The 16,848-nt window shown below is 40.7% G+C and overlaps 1 protein-coding gene across 4 annotated transcripts in view; it reads right to left on the reverse strand.

Annotated features, from left to right (window-relative positions):
* The window catches only part of SYT10 (synaptotagmin 10), a 33,167-nt gene extending 20,823 nt beyond the window's left edge, over positions 1–12,344 (reverse strand). The window contains exons 1-2 of one of the 4 annotated variants that reach the window (XM_015866409.3): positions 11,644–12,344; positions 143–500 (exon numbers count right to left, since the gene is read on the reverse strand). In XM_015866409.3, the coding sequence (XP_015721895.2) occupies positions 143–500; positions 11,644–11,794 (509 nt within the window). In that variant the 5' untranslated portion in view covers positions 11,795–12,344. Of the gene's footprint in view, positions 1–142; positions 501–11,100; positions 11,460–11,643 lie in introns of those variants that run through there. The other 3 variants (XM_015866419.3, XM_085541103.1, XM_032445560.2) reach the window with 3 other exon arrangements.
* Between the last annotated feature and the right edge of the window lie 4,504 nt (positions 12,345–16,848).

Below are 16,848 nucleotides of genomic sequence, written 5' to 3' on the forward strand. Positions count from 1 at the left end.
GAAGCTTTACCCTCACACTACTGCTGGTTTGCCCATAACTGCTAAGAACTCAAAAGGACCCTAAGATTTTGGAAATTTTCACCAGAATGCTATGGCTGTACCTTTTCCCAGGAAACATGCCACAGATGCAAGTATCCCTTACCTTGATGATGACGTGGGCTCTGTGATCTGTCTCTGCATGCGTGCATGTCTGATCAGATGTTCTTTCAGTGCGTTCTGGACCTCTGCTGGTATATCGGGTGAAGTGTGGCTAATTTTCAGTGCAGCTTCAAGTACCTTTGTTGTAGGTTTCCCATTTTCTTTAACTTCCTTTTTCTCACTGGTCTCCAGAACCTCTGTAGGAGCACTGGAGGTGCTCTGCGGGACATTACTGGCATTGGAAGTGAGAGGTTTGCTTCTCCAGCAGGGCCAGCACAACTTCCAAAAGACAAAAAGTGAGACTACCAGCAAGGCGAGCCCGCAGAAGCTGACGACTACTGCTAACAAACTGACTGAGATGTCTGCAAGGAATTAGAAACAGAGATCATCGTGACAGACAAACATGGAGAGAAAAGAATATGAAACAGGTGAGAAGACAGAAGCATTGCAATTGTTATCCCATGATGAGTTTCGAAGCCTCATTCAAAGCTTTTTTCTTTTTGATATCTAAGCCTACGCCTTTAAAATACTATTATCCTCCACTACCTCTTTTCCACATTCCCCATTCATTGTTTCACAGACTCAGGGCCAGTACTGAAACCACTGGCCACACAGAGACAGTCAAATTTCTCAGGAAGTAAGGGACTACCCAAACGGTCCCAAATCCACCTACTTACAGTGATCAAATGGTGTTTACTTGGGAATACATCTTGCTGAAAAAAAACTAAACAACAATAGCATTTTCTGTAAGCATCTATGAAGATAGGTCAGTTACAAACACCCAGGCTGATAGAGAAGTTTCTTAGGACTTGTCAAACTTCTGATTTTGTGTGCTAACTGGTTCGTAAACATATTAAAACTGGATAAACAGGAACAAGGTACAGTCTGCTGTGAACAATAAGTTGCAGGGGTTAAATCTCAAACACTGTTAGATCTCAACATGAAGTTGCCTTCATACTGCACTATTCAACGCCCTTGGTTGTATGAAGACCATACCATACACTTAGCCACCCCTGCTGCCCTGCACTTGACTTTCTGTGCCATGGTGGATTAACATATCCAATAACACTGCCAAAGTAAAAGGAACAGATTTCATACTAACTAAATTCTGCAAACAGACTTGTATTTTAGGAGATGGTGGATCACCAGAAATGCCAATTGAAGCTTAATTAAGACTTTTATTCTATGTGACACATTTCAGTTTGATTTTTCCAGTATCATGTAATCTTCTAAAATATAACTAAAATAACCCTTTCCTTTTGAAAAGAGGCTTTTGTATGCTTTTTAAAAAAATCAATAAGCCTTACTTAAATGCCCCTCAAGCAAAGGCTGCTGCTACTGCTTGTTACAACAAGGTTTGACAGTTTAACAGCTAATATTTTGTATCCATAGCTGGAGGCTACAGGCTACTAAACTGAACCAGTGGAAAAGTGCAACCAGCGTATGAGCCTAATTTTTTCTAAAAGATCACAGGATAAAAAAAAATAATTGTCCTCTAGGTGTGTGCAATCTATGAAGCAGTTTGCAGCTCATGAGTCCTCCCGGGAGATTAAGTTTCTGGAAGATAATTTCAGAAGGTTTTCTTTATTAATATTTAATCTTCAAATACAACTTTCAGTAAGAAATAATAAGCTTACGGCCCATTCAACATGAAAATAGATAAGAATAGTCAATGTAAATAGGTGTTTATAGTCTGGAGACATGCTTCAGCTCAACCTTACTTCATATATGTCCTGGCCAGCTTCATGGAAGAATTGGCATTATGCTTCTGCATTTGAAGAGTTTAGTACTAACTGCTCCCTGCCTTGAACAGAAGTCCACAAACATTTTTGACAGGCTTGGGCACCTTTTTCTGCATACAGCTAAATGTCAAAATGTAGCCCTTGGAATATTCATGTCAGCTTAATGAGAAATTCATACGACAAACTTCAATTTAAGATGCTCCCATAAAATGAATGGATGCATAATTATACCTAATAGCAATGTAACACAAGAAGAAAGCAATACTTTTGCCTACAATTTTTCTAGAGAATGAATCCCCAGTAGGGGTTATTAGGCTATTTGGTTTGATCTACTGTTTACCCTGCTATCTTTTCTGAGCCTCATAATTTTTAATGGGCTTGTGCATATTTTGCAGTAGTGTCCAATCTTGATGGCAAAAGAAGACATTAAAAGATGCTGCCGGAATTTACAGCTTGGTTCAGTGATTAATCACTTTGTTGCAAATTTGTATTTCTGATTTGTATTTTTGTAGTTCTTATTTACAATCCCTGATTCTATCATGTCCTTGTATGAGAGATTAAAATATATGACATGCGTAAGAGGTGTCTTGTGCAAAACACAAATAAGCAAAAAGTGCTAGAAACAAACACAGAGCTTGAAATGCAGTTACCAACACCAGTCCCTGGTATGCTTTTAGCCATTTTAGGTCTCCCAGCCAATTCCTGGGCATGGGTCATTAGAGAAGTGCAACAAACATTCATCATAGGCACTTGGATGTCCTTCTGTTTCAGTAGATGATGGAGAGACGCTGCGATATGTCAGTTGGTCACAATACCAGAGCATGTTCATACATTAATTCTGTATATGAATACAGAGGTATGCCCCACCGAAGGAACTTTTTTGATAAATGAAACCAGATGAATTTTCAATCAAGCTAGACTAAATATTTTTAGATTCTCAAAGTCTGACAAAATATATAAAAAAATGTTGATGGTATCTCAGAAAACAAGAAAAAAGAAAACCAAAAAGAAATTCAGTTTGAGTTCATCTGCAATATTTCCAGCTCAGTGTAGGTGCTATTAGCATAATTAGCTTACATTTTGAGTTGAAGGCTTTTAAAACTGAAAAGTTGCAATTATTAATTTAGAAAATGGTGAAATAGATGAAATTATTTTAAAAAAAAGAAATATAAACATCTAACAGAGTTTCAATTTGATGAAGGCACTATCAGTTGAAAAAGATACTATCAAAGCTTTTCTAGCCAATCTTATTTTAAGTCTTTCACTGCGAGAGATTTTTCAAGTCTTCAAATAACCTGGTGTCTCTTTTCAACACCTACTCCAGTTCTTCAACTTTCTCTAAATTTTCTTTCTTTATTTCCGTTTAATAATTTCAAATGGTCTCTAATTCAGTGTCAAAATCTTTACAGAAAAAAGTAGGTTCCATAGCCCTGAAACACAGTATGAAACATCTTAAGTTTTACGAGTAGTGAAAATATTGGAGAGCTAATTCTGGAAATAATCATATAAATTATAGTCTCCATATCTGGTATTTTAGTAGCTTGCTCAACAGCCTCACATATTGCACTTGATAGTGTAACAGATACTTAAACAAAATAATGAAATACAGCAATTGCAAAGGAATTGGACAAAAATAATAATAATATATATAATATATTATAATAAAAGTTATATTTATTTTATTACATTTACTGCCATAATTGTTAGAAAGCAATTAGTATGCCATATCAATTAATGCAAAAATTATATTATTTGATTTTCTCGCTTTTGAAAGCCACTCTATTGAACAATTATTATGCAAGATTTGCTGTTAGGAGAAGATTAGAATCATTTATAGAACAGCAGACAAATGGAGCTTCCTTGACACTTAACATGTTGCACTGGATATGTCTCATATATTACCCTTTCATAGGAATTTAAGAATAAAAAACATTAAGAGATGGTTCTGCAGAGCAGGAGTTTCTTCACATACTCATCAAGGAAATCTGGATAGAGAGGAAAATGGTTACCAAAGGATGGAAGTGTCTTTAGGCTGGGGTCACACTTTAGTTATGTAAGTATTCTTTAGATGGTGACAAGTTCAAAGACTGCCTTAAGTTTTTAGAGACAGAAGGGGGTACACTCTCTGGTCTGTGACAAGGTTAATTGTCAACACCATAAACAATATTCTTGCCCTTCTCTGCTATGAAGAAAGAAAAAAATCATTTTCAGCCTCAGGCAAGCTTTTGACAACTCTTTTTCCAAACTGATAATTGCAACCTGTCTTCAATGCTATATGTTTGCACAGAATAGATATATTTCTGAACACTCGCCTTGGCACGCTGCACTATGGTTTTGCCATTCCTGTTCACATGCTGAGTAATCTTAGGAACATGAAGAAAAACCCTCTCTCACAATGCCCCTCCTGATCAGTGGGATAACTTCCACTGATTTCATTGAAGCTAACATTTCACACCCAGTGATTTTTCTTTACCGACTTCTCCTTAAAGTCATCTTCATAGTTATGATAGAATTTCATGACTGAAAGTCCCCTGTATCTTCATGCCTTCCTATTCAAAATAACTCTTTGAAGAGTGCCACTATTGGTCAATTTAATACCTCTCATTTGGGAAAGGCATGTCTACTTAGGAAATTCTTGAGCTATATTTACTTCAAACTCTTTCTGCATTTTTTGTAAATATTTTTGGAGAGACATCCAGCATAAGAGGCTTCTTGACAGCTGGTGTTTCATATTAGGCAAGTCTGTAGAAACATCCCCACCCTTTTTTTCTGGATGCTAGGCAACATTTTGAACCATGGTTTCTGTACTGTGGCTTCCGACAATTTATTGCTTTTAACTTGCCTCAGAGAAGTCCTGCACATGAACCTATTCTCAAACATGCACGCTGGCAGACTTCCATGTCCAAAGCAAATTAAATTCATTTCCATTACAGTCAGTGCTCTGAAAGCACGTGGCCCTTGAGGCTTAGCTTGGGAAAAAAAGGCACTCATCAGCCATTACTGAATGTATACCAAGGAGACCACTCAGTGTGATAATGTAGCTGTCCATATGCATAAGCAGCAGGCAGGGCAAGGAGGGACCAGTCAGCTACAACTGTGTGAAACCACATTATGCAGTCTCTCTTGCTCATCACATCACATGGCAGGAGGTATACAGAGGTGTGTACTGAGATATTGCTCCTGCTGGATCTAGAGGATAGAGACAAGCCTGCAGTACAAAGTTGTACCATAGGTTCCTACCTCAGGACTGTTACAGAGCCCAGTAGCCTTTTTCTGCCTTTAGAAGAGCGCTGTGAGTGTCTCTGGCAGACAGAAAAAAGGAGCTGAGTTCTCTTTTGACCCCTCTCTTGGTGTATAGTTGATATTGGATTTCTTAAATATTTCATGTTCAACATCCAATAACTTTTTTTCATAACTAATTTTCTTCAACTGTTTTGTTTTGTTTTGCTTTTTCCTATTGTTAATTGTCCATAAGCAAGTCCGCTATTTCCATAGGAACCACACTGAAGGGAGCTCTGGAATATAAGCAGTCAGCTCATACAGATTAATTAACACATCTCTGATTTTCTAGAATTTGAGGGATATAGGAGCTTTACCAATTATAAAACATTTAGGTCCAACAGATCTCCCTTATCCCCATAGGAAGAAGTTGGCCCAACCCAAAACTTCTGCTGTTCAGTTTTTTGGGAGGAATCTGAAGAATCAAAAGTTTCTGGTGTTCATTTTCACTTGGCATCAGCAGATCTTCCACAGATACCTCTCTGTCAAGTAAATCCCAAGGATGGGGATATAATGGTTTGGCATGCCTCAGACAGCAGCAGGTGTAGTCTCTTGTACTTGCTCTCTTCACTGCATTTGGTCACAGCACCTGACTTACCTTTCAAACTACAGAAATAAACTTCAGCTTGAAAATCTGCATGTGGTCTCTTCTGCTGCTGCCATACCGAAACATACTTTGAAGATCTTCCTTAAATTTTTGACTCCAGCCCTATTGTGAATGTGTTCTTTCCTATGTTGTTAATTCAGACTGATGTCTGAAACTGTACAAAACAGCGATCAGCCATCACCACCTCCTGGCTGGTATATTGCTTCCTAGTGCTAACAGAACTCAAGGGTAGCATTTTTCTTACTGGTAAGGGAACCCAATGAAGTCAGGTGTCACTGTGATTTACTACATCTTTACTGCACATAAAATTAGTAATCTCTTGTCAAGATCATTTAATCTAAGTTACACCATTTATCAGTGCATCTGATAACCTCTGTCTGTCCAACCACTAATAGAACATCCTCTTTCACCATTTCAGATTCCATGTATAGGCCTTTAGATTATGTTGTGCACATTAGATACAGGGCATTTGCCAGAAGCTTGTTAACTTTCTCCTAGTCCACATAATCTTTGGTTTTATAGAAATCAGAAGGAATTTGAGTAGTTGTATATAAATGAAAATTAGTATACGTTGTTTGTAATGAGAAAATATGGCTCGCACTCTGCCTGTCTGGGTCATTGTGTTTTGCCTACACTGTAGGAAGCAAATGACATCTGACTGAACGCTGGCTTTTACACTCTAATTTACTCTAGCAAATGTAAACTGTTTTCCTGAATTTCCAAAGCATTTTCTGGCTTGTCTGCCTACATACTTTTTTACTTCTTAGTTCTCATTTAGTTTCAGGAGGAGGTAAACTCCCATGTCTGCACAGCCCACATTTCCCATTTACCTTCCATTAAACAAAAACACAGCTCTGGGTTTGGTCCCATGCTGCTCTCACATTTGCAAGTATGTCTCTGGAACATGGAAACACAGAGGCTGGAAAACATCTGCAAGAATACTTCACTATCCTCTTTGAGACAAGAAAAAACTGCAAATGTATCACAGGCCCTTTGAACAGCCAGCAAACACAAGCATGCCTCACCTACAACCAAGTTCATGCAGCTGAAGTATCATTCTTGAATTGCCATGGTTATGTTTATTCATACCAAGCAATACATAACGAATATGTTACACACAGGATGAGACCCAGCTAAACACTTGTCTCTTTATGATCGTTAAAACAGATCTGTCCCCGAGCAGCTATATAACCGTTCCAGTATTTTTCATTTCTTTGCAAAACATGTACGGAGGAAGAGTCTTTTATAAAATGCTTTTACTCTGCATCACCGCTATCTGCATGCTGAAGGCTTTTGCACTGTTATGACTGCCTTCACATTTACTGTAAAGAAGTCTGGTTTCTGTGGCATGTTTACCCCTCTGTTATACCTTTGCATTGCTGAATTGCCTGCTTTTCTGTTTGTTTGTTTTTCTTCACAGCTTGTTAAGAAACATTTCATAAAATACAGTTTTCAGTAACCCTGCACTTTTTACTTTTTCCCTAAACCCTGTTTCTCTCTGATAACAGTTTTGCTTTGATCAGGTGACATCACAAATAACTCAGTCTGTCTTTTAAGTTTATCATTTAATTTTATCATTTTTCTCTACAACAGAACGCTCAATTGTTTCAAATAACTGTTACTTCGTCATGAAGAAATATTTTCCTTTCAAGTATACTTGCATCCTATGTTGTGTTGTGTGCAGTGTTTTCTTACTCCTTCCATACTTCTGTAGCAAATTTTCAGTCAGGGATAAGGTTAGAAGCTTGTTAGGTTAAAATAAATAATGATAATAAAAATAAAATAATTGTGAATAGAATATTTAGGTGAATAACAAACAGTCCTGTGTAAGCTGATGTTCTCTGCATGGTCAACTTAAAACAAATTCACTGCCTGACAAGCAAATGAGCAAGAGCAAATAACACCCCCTAGAGCTCTCCAGCCACGCTCTAGCTGGCTAAAATACAATCTCCTGGCAGGGAAACAACTGACTTCCCAGCTGTTAAAAATACTGTTTTCCCATGAGAACTGATAATGAGAATCTTGAGTTTGCAGGCCTAGCAGGCCTAGCAAAGCAAAGACAGCAGTAAGTAAGTGGCGAGACTTTGCAGAGCGTGTGGGATGGCAGTGAGTTTTAAACATGTCCCCAGAGCAGGATGCCTGTCCTCCTCTTAGGACAGTTCTTGCCTTAACCTTCAGAAATGCTCCCAAATGGGATTTTGATGTGCTTGGCTCCTTACAATGAGGAGAGATGCTTAACTGGCAAGAAAATGAGCTAGTGTTCCTTACTGCTCACACAACCTGAGTATAAATACAGGTAAAACCAAGCAGCACATATGAATTTTGGACATTTCTAGAAAATAATTTGCATTAACTTTTGTTGGATACAATCCCGTACTTCTAGTTCCTACATGTTTTCCACCAGACTCTTCCCATTATTTGACAAATACATTTGCCCAAATCTTCTGGAAGTAAAGGTGTAAAAATAAATCAGTTACACCTTTAATACAGCATTTTGCCAAAAAATATTATACTCTTCTCAAGAACGCTCACACAGTCATCTAACTATATTAAGGCACCATAAATGTAAATAGCTTCCTAATCTTTTTTTGTTGAGTACTCCCCTTGGGACAAGATAATTAATAGTCCTTGTAATTGCCAGGGTAGAAAATATAACGGCAGATGTTGTATCTTCACTAATTGTCCAAAGCTCTGGGAAAATTACAAAATTATTTCTCTCCATAACATTCTTTATTATGAGTTCCATAGATTAATTATCCATTATGTGAAATATGATTAGCCTTTCTTGACCCTAGAGTTGAGCAGTAACTGAGGGTCCTAAGGTTTTGCCATTGTCACTAAGAGGAAAAAATACTGAAGAATGAAGACATCTTTTTGATGTAGTCCTGTTTGTCTGCAAAGAATGCCCAAACTCTTATCTCTCTGAGAACATAAGGAGTCAAATGTCTGGAAATTATTATTATTATTATTACTTTTAATTAATATTAAAACAAAGAAGCTCTCCTTCCTGCTTCGTTGTTTCTTTTTGGATCCTGCCTTTCCAAAGCAATACACTCTTTTATTTTCTTTGGCCTGACTGTTGTCTCTGGTTCCCTGTTCTTTGTTTACATTCCATTCTGTTACCCTTGCTATGCTTCTAGACATCAGTACTGTCAAAACAGTAACAACAATAAAGCAGCTCCCAACCTCTACTTGCCAGTGAAACTTGTTGGGTCACAGAGTCAATGTCGTCTCATATTTTGGTGTGAACCTGAGCTGTGGTTGTGATTCCTCTGAGAAGGTCAACTACTTTATTCAGCTGAACAGAAAGCAATGATCACACCCACCAACACAACCATATCAGAGCAGTTCTAGTTACCTATTTTAATGTTCTAAGTTCCAGAACTTTGTATTACACAGAAAAGGTTTGCTTTCCTTTTTACCATCCTCTCTTTCACTTTCTGTTAGCACCTTCTCACAGCCTCCAGAATTTCTTCTAACAGCTCAAATATCTTCTTACTCTGACTACAGTAGTTTCTTCACTGCATGCCTCAGTGCTTGCTCAGGGGCTAACGTCCAATATGCTGCACAGAGCCCCATACCACAAATAACTGAAGTGGGCATGGACTGTGAAAGAGATTTCCATATCAGGCTGCTGGGAAAGCTAAAGCAAAATAGGGCTAAATTAGCCCATGCTCCTCTTTACCATACAGCTAGTGCTGCATGACACCAGATGTGTGCAGAATTTACTAAGCTACAGGAGGATACGTCTACTGGATATAGACTCTCACAACAACTGCTAACATTCCAGACAGCAGTGCTTCAAGACTACACATTTATGACTTCATTCTCAGAACAGAGAATGCTTTAGATTTATACCTTTAATGAGCTGCATCTAGGGATGCTCAGCACTGTGGACAGCACTAACTTCACCCACAGCATTGGAAAGGTACTCTGCATACATCTGAAGAGCAGAATTGAAACATTTCTGTGGCATGACTAACCTTCCCATGACCAGATTTCTCTCAACCTAAACACTGCATTGACAACCTTTCACTTTCAGAAAACTCAAGTGAGTAATATCTACATCTTGTCTACCCAAGTGTTTATATACAAAAAATACCGTCAGTTATCAACAACAGCATCTCCGCTCTTCCACTGGAGTCATAAAGTATTAATATGTGATTGCTAGCATTTTTATTAATAAATGAGACAATGTTTGCTTTAACACATATGCCAATAAAGTTGACACCTTTACTGTGTTCCTTTTAAGGAGGAAAAGGTGAGATTTAGGAATTTGGTTGAGATGCGGCACCCAGGGGTTCAAGTCCAGTATCTGTTAATCATCACTTAGTTTTCAATCTAACAATTTTAAGTTACTTAGAGTTTTCAAATGCCAAACATTAAGTAGATTGCTGTTCAAAACTGCAGACAACTCTTGAAAAGCACTGTTTACATTCTGATATGAAAGCATTTCATATTGGAGAGTTAAATTTTCTGAACAGCAAGTCTTGGTTTACACTGTGGGACGTTTCTGTATCCCACCTATGTATGTACATATCCACTTTCCTACTACACGACACCTAATGTGGACTCCCTGTGCAGTATTCTCTACAAATCCACTCCACTGCCCCAATGGGTTGGCCCCAGAGCCCTGCAACCCTCACCAACTGCAAACACAAGCACAAAACCCTGGAAGGAACACACAGGTACTGGAGTTTGAAAGAAGAACCACTCCTCCCTAAGGAAGGCAGCAGCAACAGGTGTTTATTTATTTATTTATTTGGGGTGGGAAGGAATTTGCAGAAAAATCTGTGAGCACTAGAAGAAAAACATAAAATATTATCAGCTGCTGTGGTAGCAACAGCATGGCTAGAGTACATGCTCAGTACCTGCTGCCTTTCACTTCTTGGTGTTCAATTTATTCGATTTCCACTGCACACTTGGTATTTGCTGGCCACAGTGCAAGCTGTCCTGCTCCATTTATGCACTGATGGAACAGATTACCGATCACTTTTGACAGAAATAAATAACTTGGTCTTATTTACAAGCCCTGACCGCAAAATAAACATGATGGTCAAGAAGGGCTGTGGAGCATACTGTGTGGAGAAAAGCAAAAGAGTGGAGCTGCTTCCAGAAGACCCAGACAGCCCCGAAATCAATGACCAAACAACGTTAGGAGTTCTGCCCGGTTTCAACCCCGACATTTTGTTTTGGCTTCGGAACATTTAAATTAGCCCGAACTCCCTCTTCTCTCCCCCTTGATTTCCCAGACGAGTTCTGAACCTCCGTTCTGCCCCGACCTTACAGCACCCTGCCGGCAGGCAGAGCTCTTCCTCAACCCTAAGCCCTTACCGGGTGGATACGGCCATCCCGCACCGCTCTCTCCAGACTCTCAGCGCACGGGGCGAAGTGCTCGGCGGCCACCCCACGCGTGCCGTGTCCCACCCGTGACAGCAGCGGCGAACACAGTCCCTGCCCCACCGCCAGCCCCGCCGCAGGGAAAACCTGGATGTAACTGAGCCGCCAGGGGCAATGGGTGAGCGGTGGCGGCGTGGCTCCAGCTCACCGCGGGGCTCGCACGTCGGGGAGGATCTCACCCCCTTCGATTCCTCACTGTGCTCCCCACTCCCGCACCTGTCCCCGTCCCCGCCGCGGTGAGCCCACCCCAGGTGCGAGGTGCCCGGCGGCGCTTTCCTCTCTGCGTTGCGGACGCGAAGCCTCCGGGTTGAGAGGATTTTAAAGCGGGTTGCGTGCCTGCCCTCCCCCCCAACTCCCCCAACCATCGCCGTCCGCCCCCTCGGCACGCAGGGAAGGCAAAAGAAAAAGTTGCGCTCTCCGGCCGCCCACGCGGATGCTGCAGGACGGGAGCGGCGGAGCCGGGGCCAGTAGCGGTACCTGTGCCGCCGATGCCCTGTCGGGCGGTCTCCAGTGGGAAGATGCCGGCGCACTTCTCTCGCTCCACCTGCCCGCCCAGGCACAGCTCGGAAATGATTTGAAGCGCTTTGTGGCAGAGGCTGCCCACGCCGTCCTCCGCGTGGAAACTCATTTTCCTGGCCAGCCGGTCGCTAAGCCATGGCTGGAGAAGGGCGGCTCCGCGTCGGACCCGCACAGTCTCCAGCGGGGAGCGGTGCGGAGCGGACGGGAGCGGAGCGGCGGGCGCGGCGCGAGTGAAACCGCGCTCACATCCGAAGAAGTAGTGAAGGTTGAGGGGGGGAGGAAGGGGGGGGAGGAGGGGGAAAAAAGAAGGGGGGTGGGGGGGGGAATAAAAAGGGGAAAAAAAAAAACCAACATCCACTTAGCAACGCCTTTTGTGCCTAGCGGGCTTCGGTAGGCGGTTCGGCCAATGGCAGTGGGGCGAGGGGGGGAGCAAGTGGTGGGGGGTCTCTGCGCGTCCCCCGGGGAAAGTTTTTCGTCCCCGCCGCGCGGTCCCGAGCGCAGCGGGACGCGGTGCGTTGCGGTGCGGGAGGCAGCGCTGTATGCGGTGGGTGAAGACCCCCAGCCCAGCCCCGCGGGACCCCTTAACCCTGATGGAGCTCTCCCGATCCCCCGCTGTTCCGCTGTGCTCCTCGCTCACTCATCGCGGCGGGAGGATGGAGAGGTTGCCCTGCGACTGTCCGGTCGGTTATTCCGGGACATCCTTTCGTAGATGACCCGAGTTGTGCAACCTTCGGTGCAGTCTACAAAGCAACGTCAGATCGTTTCATTAGCAATAATAACAACAAAAGTCTGTATTATGCAGAGTTGGAAAGTAGTTTACTTCGGTTATTTCTCCAGTTTATAGAGTTAGAGCAACCTGGCAAATGTTGGGTCTATTTCCTCAAAAACGGTTTTTGTTTGTTTGTTTGTTTTATTTTTTTAATATATTTTTAATAATAAAAAAATTATTTACAGGTTAAAAGTTCCATTTACTGTGAGTTCTTGAACATGTAATGAGAACTGAGTGCAGGACAGAATGCAGGTGGTTATTCCTGTTACTGGCTGTGTAGCAGAACAGCATTTCATGCTATCAGTTTGTTGATATACTTCTTGACACTCTGATATGTTTTTGTGTTTGTGAAGAAAAATGCTTCTACTTCATTGGCGTGTGCATCTTTCAGTACTTAACAATTCTGTTTAGGCATAGAGGAAAGGAAGTCTGCCAGCAGCTTGCTGAACAGCACTGCCTGTAGCCACCTCTGTGTTGGTTTCATAAGCATGAGAAGTTCGTTTGTGTACCAGTGTTCTTTTTTCCCCTCATTTCAATGTTATGTGAATATCATAATAACTCTCTCTAAGCAAATGCAAAGTTTAATGTCTGAAAACTTTATAATCACCAATAGCTGTAAGTTATGAAAGATTAAAGAAATGTTTATTCTAGCATAAATCTGAAGTTATGCACTTCATATAGCATAGATGCTTGTAAAAATACAGAGTTTCTACAAATGAGCTGTTTGGCATTTTGAAAGCTCATACATTTATGCATACTAATTCATTCTCAGGTATTTTTCAAGTCTGGAGAAGAGAAAGCTGCAGGGAGACATCATTACAGCCTTCCAATATTTAAAGGGAGATTGTAAACAGGAGAGAAATAAACTTTTAAACAGGTAGGTAATGATAGCACAAGGGGGAATGGATTTAGACTGAGGGAGGGAAGGTTTAGATTAGGTGTCGAGGAAGTTTTTCACTCAGAGGGTGGTGAGGCATTGCCCTGAGACGCTGTTTGTGCCCCATTCCTGCAGGTGCTCAAGGCCATGCTAGGTGAGGCCCTGGACAACTTGATGTAGTACTTGATCCAGCAGTTGGCAACCCTGGCTGAGGCAGGAGGGTTGGAACGTGATTATCCTCGAGGTCCCTTCCAATCCAAGGCATTCTGTGTCTCTATATAGTGAACAGACTGTGTAGAACACAAACCATAACGACTACAGATATTATGTTCCTCAAAGCTATTTTCATACGTATAGCAGGTATTTCAGATACTTCAGGTGCTACTGAATATGTTTTTCACTGTTCAGTGCATTTCCTGAGACTGGCATTGTCAAAACTCGGTTACCACAAAATGTTCTGGCAATTCCTAGAATGTTTAGACTCTTGTTGCAACAGCTGAGGACACAGCACTGAGTTCTACTTGAACATTCATTTAGCTTTCATAGGAACCTAAATCAGTATGATTATCTCATGAATATACGCTTGCTGGCAAGATAAATAAATAAATACGTACATCTCTTAATTGTAATGAAGGCTGCTGGTACCTACTTCCAAACTTCACAATACAAGCATATTTACTGTTCTTATGATGCTAACAACCCTGTTCCCAAAATTCTGTCATGCACTACCAACTAATAATTAAGCAGTCTGTTTATTTCGAGACATATTCATAATTCTGACAAAAGCTAACAGGAGATAAATATGCAGAGGAATGAAGGAAGTGTCTTGTCCAGAAATTGGCTTTGAATGAGGACTGTATTCAAAGCTCAAGACCTAAACTGTTCTATTTCTGAACTCTTCTACAGACTCTCTTTGCGCACATGGGTGTATATCACACAGTTAATGAGTGAAATCTTTCTAAGGTTACTGGCAGTGTTGCCACTGAATACAGTGTAGTCAGCATTTCACAAATTGATCAGCTTGCAACTCATTGACTTATGTAGTGCAAATTCTATACATTCTTAAATTATTTGCCTTTTGTAGTCAAGAACTTTGTTTCAGTGGAGAGCATACTGTCTTATTGCAGTTACCATTGTAGTACTGATAGGTAAAAATATAAGAGCTCAAACACATGCATTCTACAGTGAAAACCTTATATTCCACGTGAATAATTTGTGAGGACTGAGGTTTTCAGGTAGATGTCTGGAGAAAAGTACCCAACTCATGTGGTGCCTCCCATAGATATGAATTATAAACAAAACATAAGATATCTGAATACATAACCGGACATGAAAGGCTACTGAGATGCTGGAGCATATGCACAGCAGAGAGAACTGAAGCTGAAGAAGACTAGAAAAAGAGTTGTGAGGAGCAATTGTGGGATCTGGAGTTTTTTAGATTGGAGAAAAGGCTGCTGTGAGGCTTTACAGCTACCTGAAAGGGGGTTGCAGTATGGAGGGTATCAGTCTCTCAAGTGATAAAAGGAAGCAGAGGTTAACATTGTCTGAAGTTGTGTCAAGGGAAAGTATACTAGATACTGCGAGGAATTTCTTCGTGGGGCAAGTTGTCAAGGTCTTTTCCAACATAGACAATCCTATGATTCCATAACACCTATTCTAAATTCTTCTGAAATACTTTGATGTGCACGGAGAGTACTGGTCACAGACTGCAGTATCACTGCATATTCATCAAATACATCACCATTCTAGATCCTGTGGAATAAGAAGTGCTTGTCCCTGCTGTGTCTGAAGTTCAGCTGGAGAGGAGATGTACAATGCCAAAGATGTCTGAAACAGAAAGTAGACTCTACACTTGTAGCTGTGCTTGCAGAGATTGGCCCTGAGAGTGCTGCTGGGCATCTGAACTAGAGGCTCTCTAGATACATCCAGTGAGAGCTACGCTTTGTTCTTGTGCAGATTTCACCAGCTGTCTTCAGTGATTCTTGTACATCGTGTCTTTTAACATCTTTTCATGAGAACTATGTCACTTGACAAAATGGCACCCTGATCTTACCTCACACCTTTAAGTATTTCTGTCTTTTTACCTCATCTGAGAATTTGGCCTTCGTTCCTTGATTTTTGATTCAACAGAGTTGGGGTAAAATAAACATTTCAATTGTAGCCCTGAAGAAACTGCAAGTAGAAGAAGAAAGTGAAAACACTGTTTACAACTAGCATTTTTATTTTTAACCTAAATAGCAAAATAAACATTAAAGATTGCTTTACATTACCTGAATATTTTTAACTCTCTAATTTTGAGTAACAAGTTCCATTCACTGCTGATGTGAAAAAAAAATAATAAAGAAAATAGCTGACAGGTATTATTACAGTTATACAGCAATCCAGGAGACAGTCAAAGAGGAATGTTCCTAACCTGCAAATTAGAGCATAAACTATATAGAGGTGCCTGTAATAATAGACTGAAACACTGTGTCAACTGGATGTGGGAATGCTGCTGTTCTTCATCCTTTGTTCTACTAATTGAATGAAGTTATGATCATTTTGATCACAACTGGGCCTTCACTCATAAGGTGAAAGGCTGGCACTTAAATCCAACCCATTAAGTGATTCCCTTCTCTGTAGTGCTATGAAAACGTAGCTGCTTGGCATTGTTTTGTCAGTAGAACAAATACTGAACAGGTTGAGTGAGAGCTTCTAGCTTTTTGAATATTGAGAACTGTCTGCTTGGAAGAGAACCAAGGCTTAATGGCTACTGCTTTGAAGGGCATTGGGTGTAAATTCCCATTTCCAGCAGTCTTCAGGCTGTCCTTGTAAATGCAAGAGTGCCTTACATTTCTGTTAGTTATGAACTAATACACGAGGACAGTGGCTCTATTATCCTTTATTTTTCTTGCCTACTTAATGTTTGGATATTTATAAACATACTCCCTATCATAGTTTCAGAAGTACTAAAAAATATGTTAAATTTCTGCTGTTCTATCATTCTTCTCAATTTACTGTTCTCAAGTATGTTTTCATAGTACCTTGTGCAGCAGGGCTCTAATATGTGGCACTTTTCAACTTCTAATTCCCTATGAATACAAAAACCAATGCATACACACTCTACCACCCCACACACCCCACCACTCCAGTTAACTCCAAAGAAGTGCTTCCTCAATTTTCAGAAATGCTGAACAGCCACTACTTTGTTTTCTGTTTGTTTGTTTTCCATTTAATTTGTTGTAGTTGATATTTAAGACTACAAGGCTGAACAGAGTCCCACTGGATATATACAGGATGCATACAGAGCATTGCAGATGCAACTTCTGAGAGTAAACAGCAAATATTTGCAGTTCTGTGAAAGTGTTTTTCTGCAAAGTCATGGGCATCTAGTGTGGTATTTTATGTTGCTGTTTGAATGGATGGAATAGGAAAACAGTCTGGAAACTAGCAGATCCCAAGAGGTCAGTCTGGCTATCTCAGAGTATGTCTGTGTGGCTTGCATGCCCTTTGCCGCATGCAAAGTTATTAAGACCTG

This window comes from Coturnix japonica, chromosome 1, assembly GCF_054131305.1.
Source record: "Coturnix japonica strain WE chromosome 1, WE-NBRP24, whole genome shotgun sequence".
In the NCBI taxonomy this organism is placed as follows: domain Eukaryota; kingdom Metazoa; phylum Chordata; class Aves; order Galliformes; family Phasianidae; genus Coturnix; species Coturnix japonica.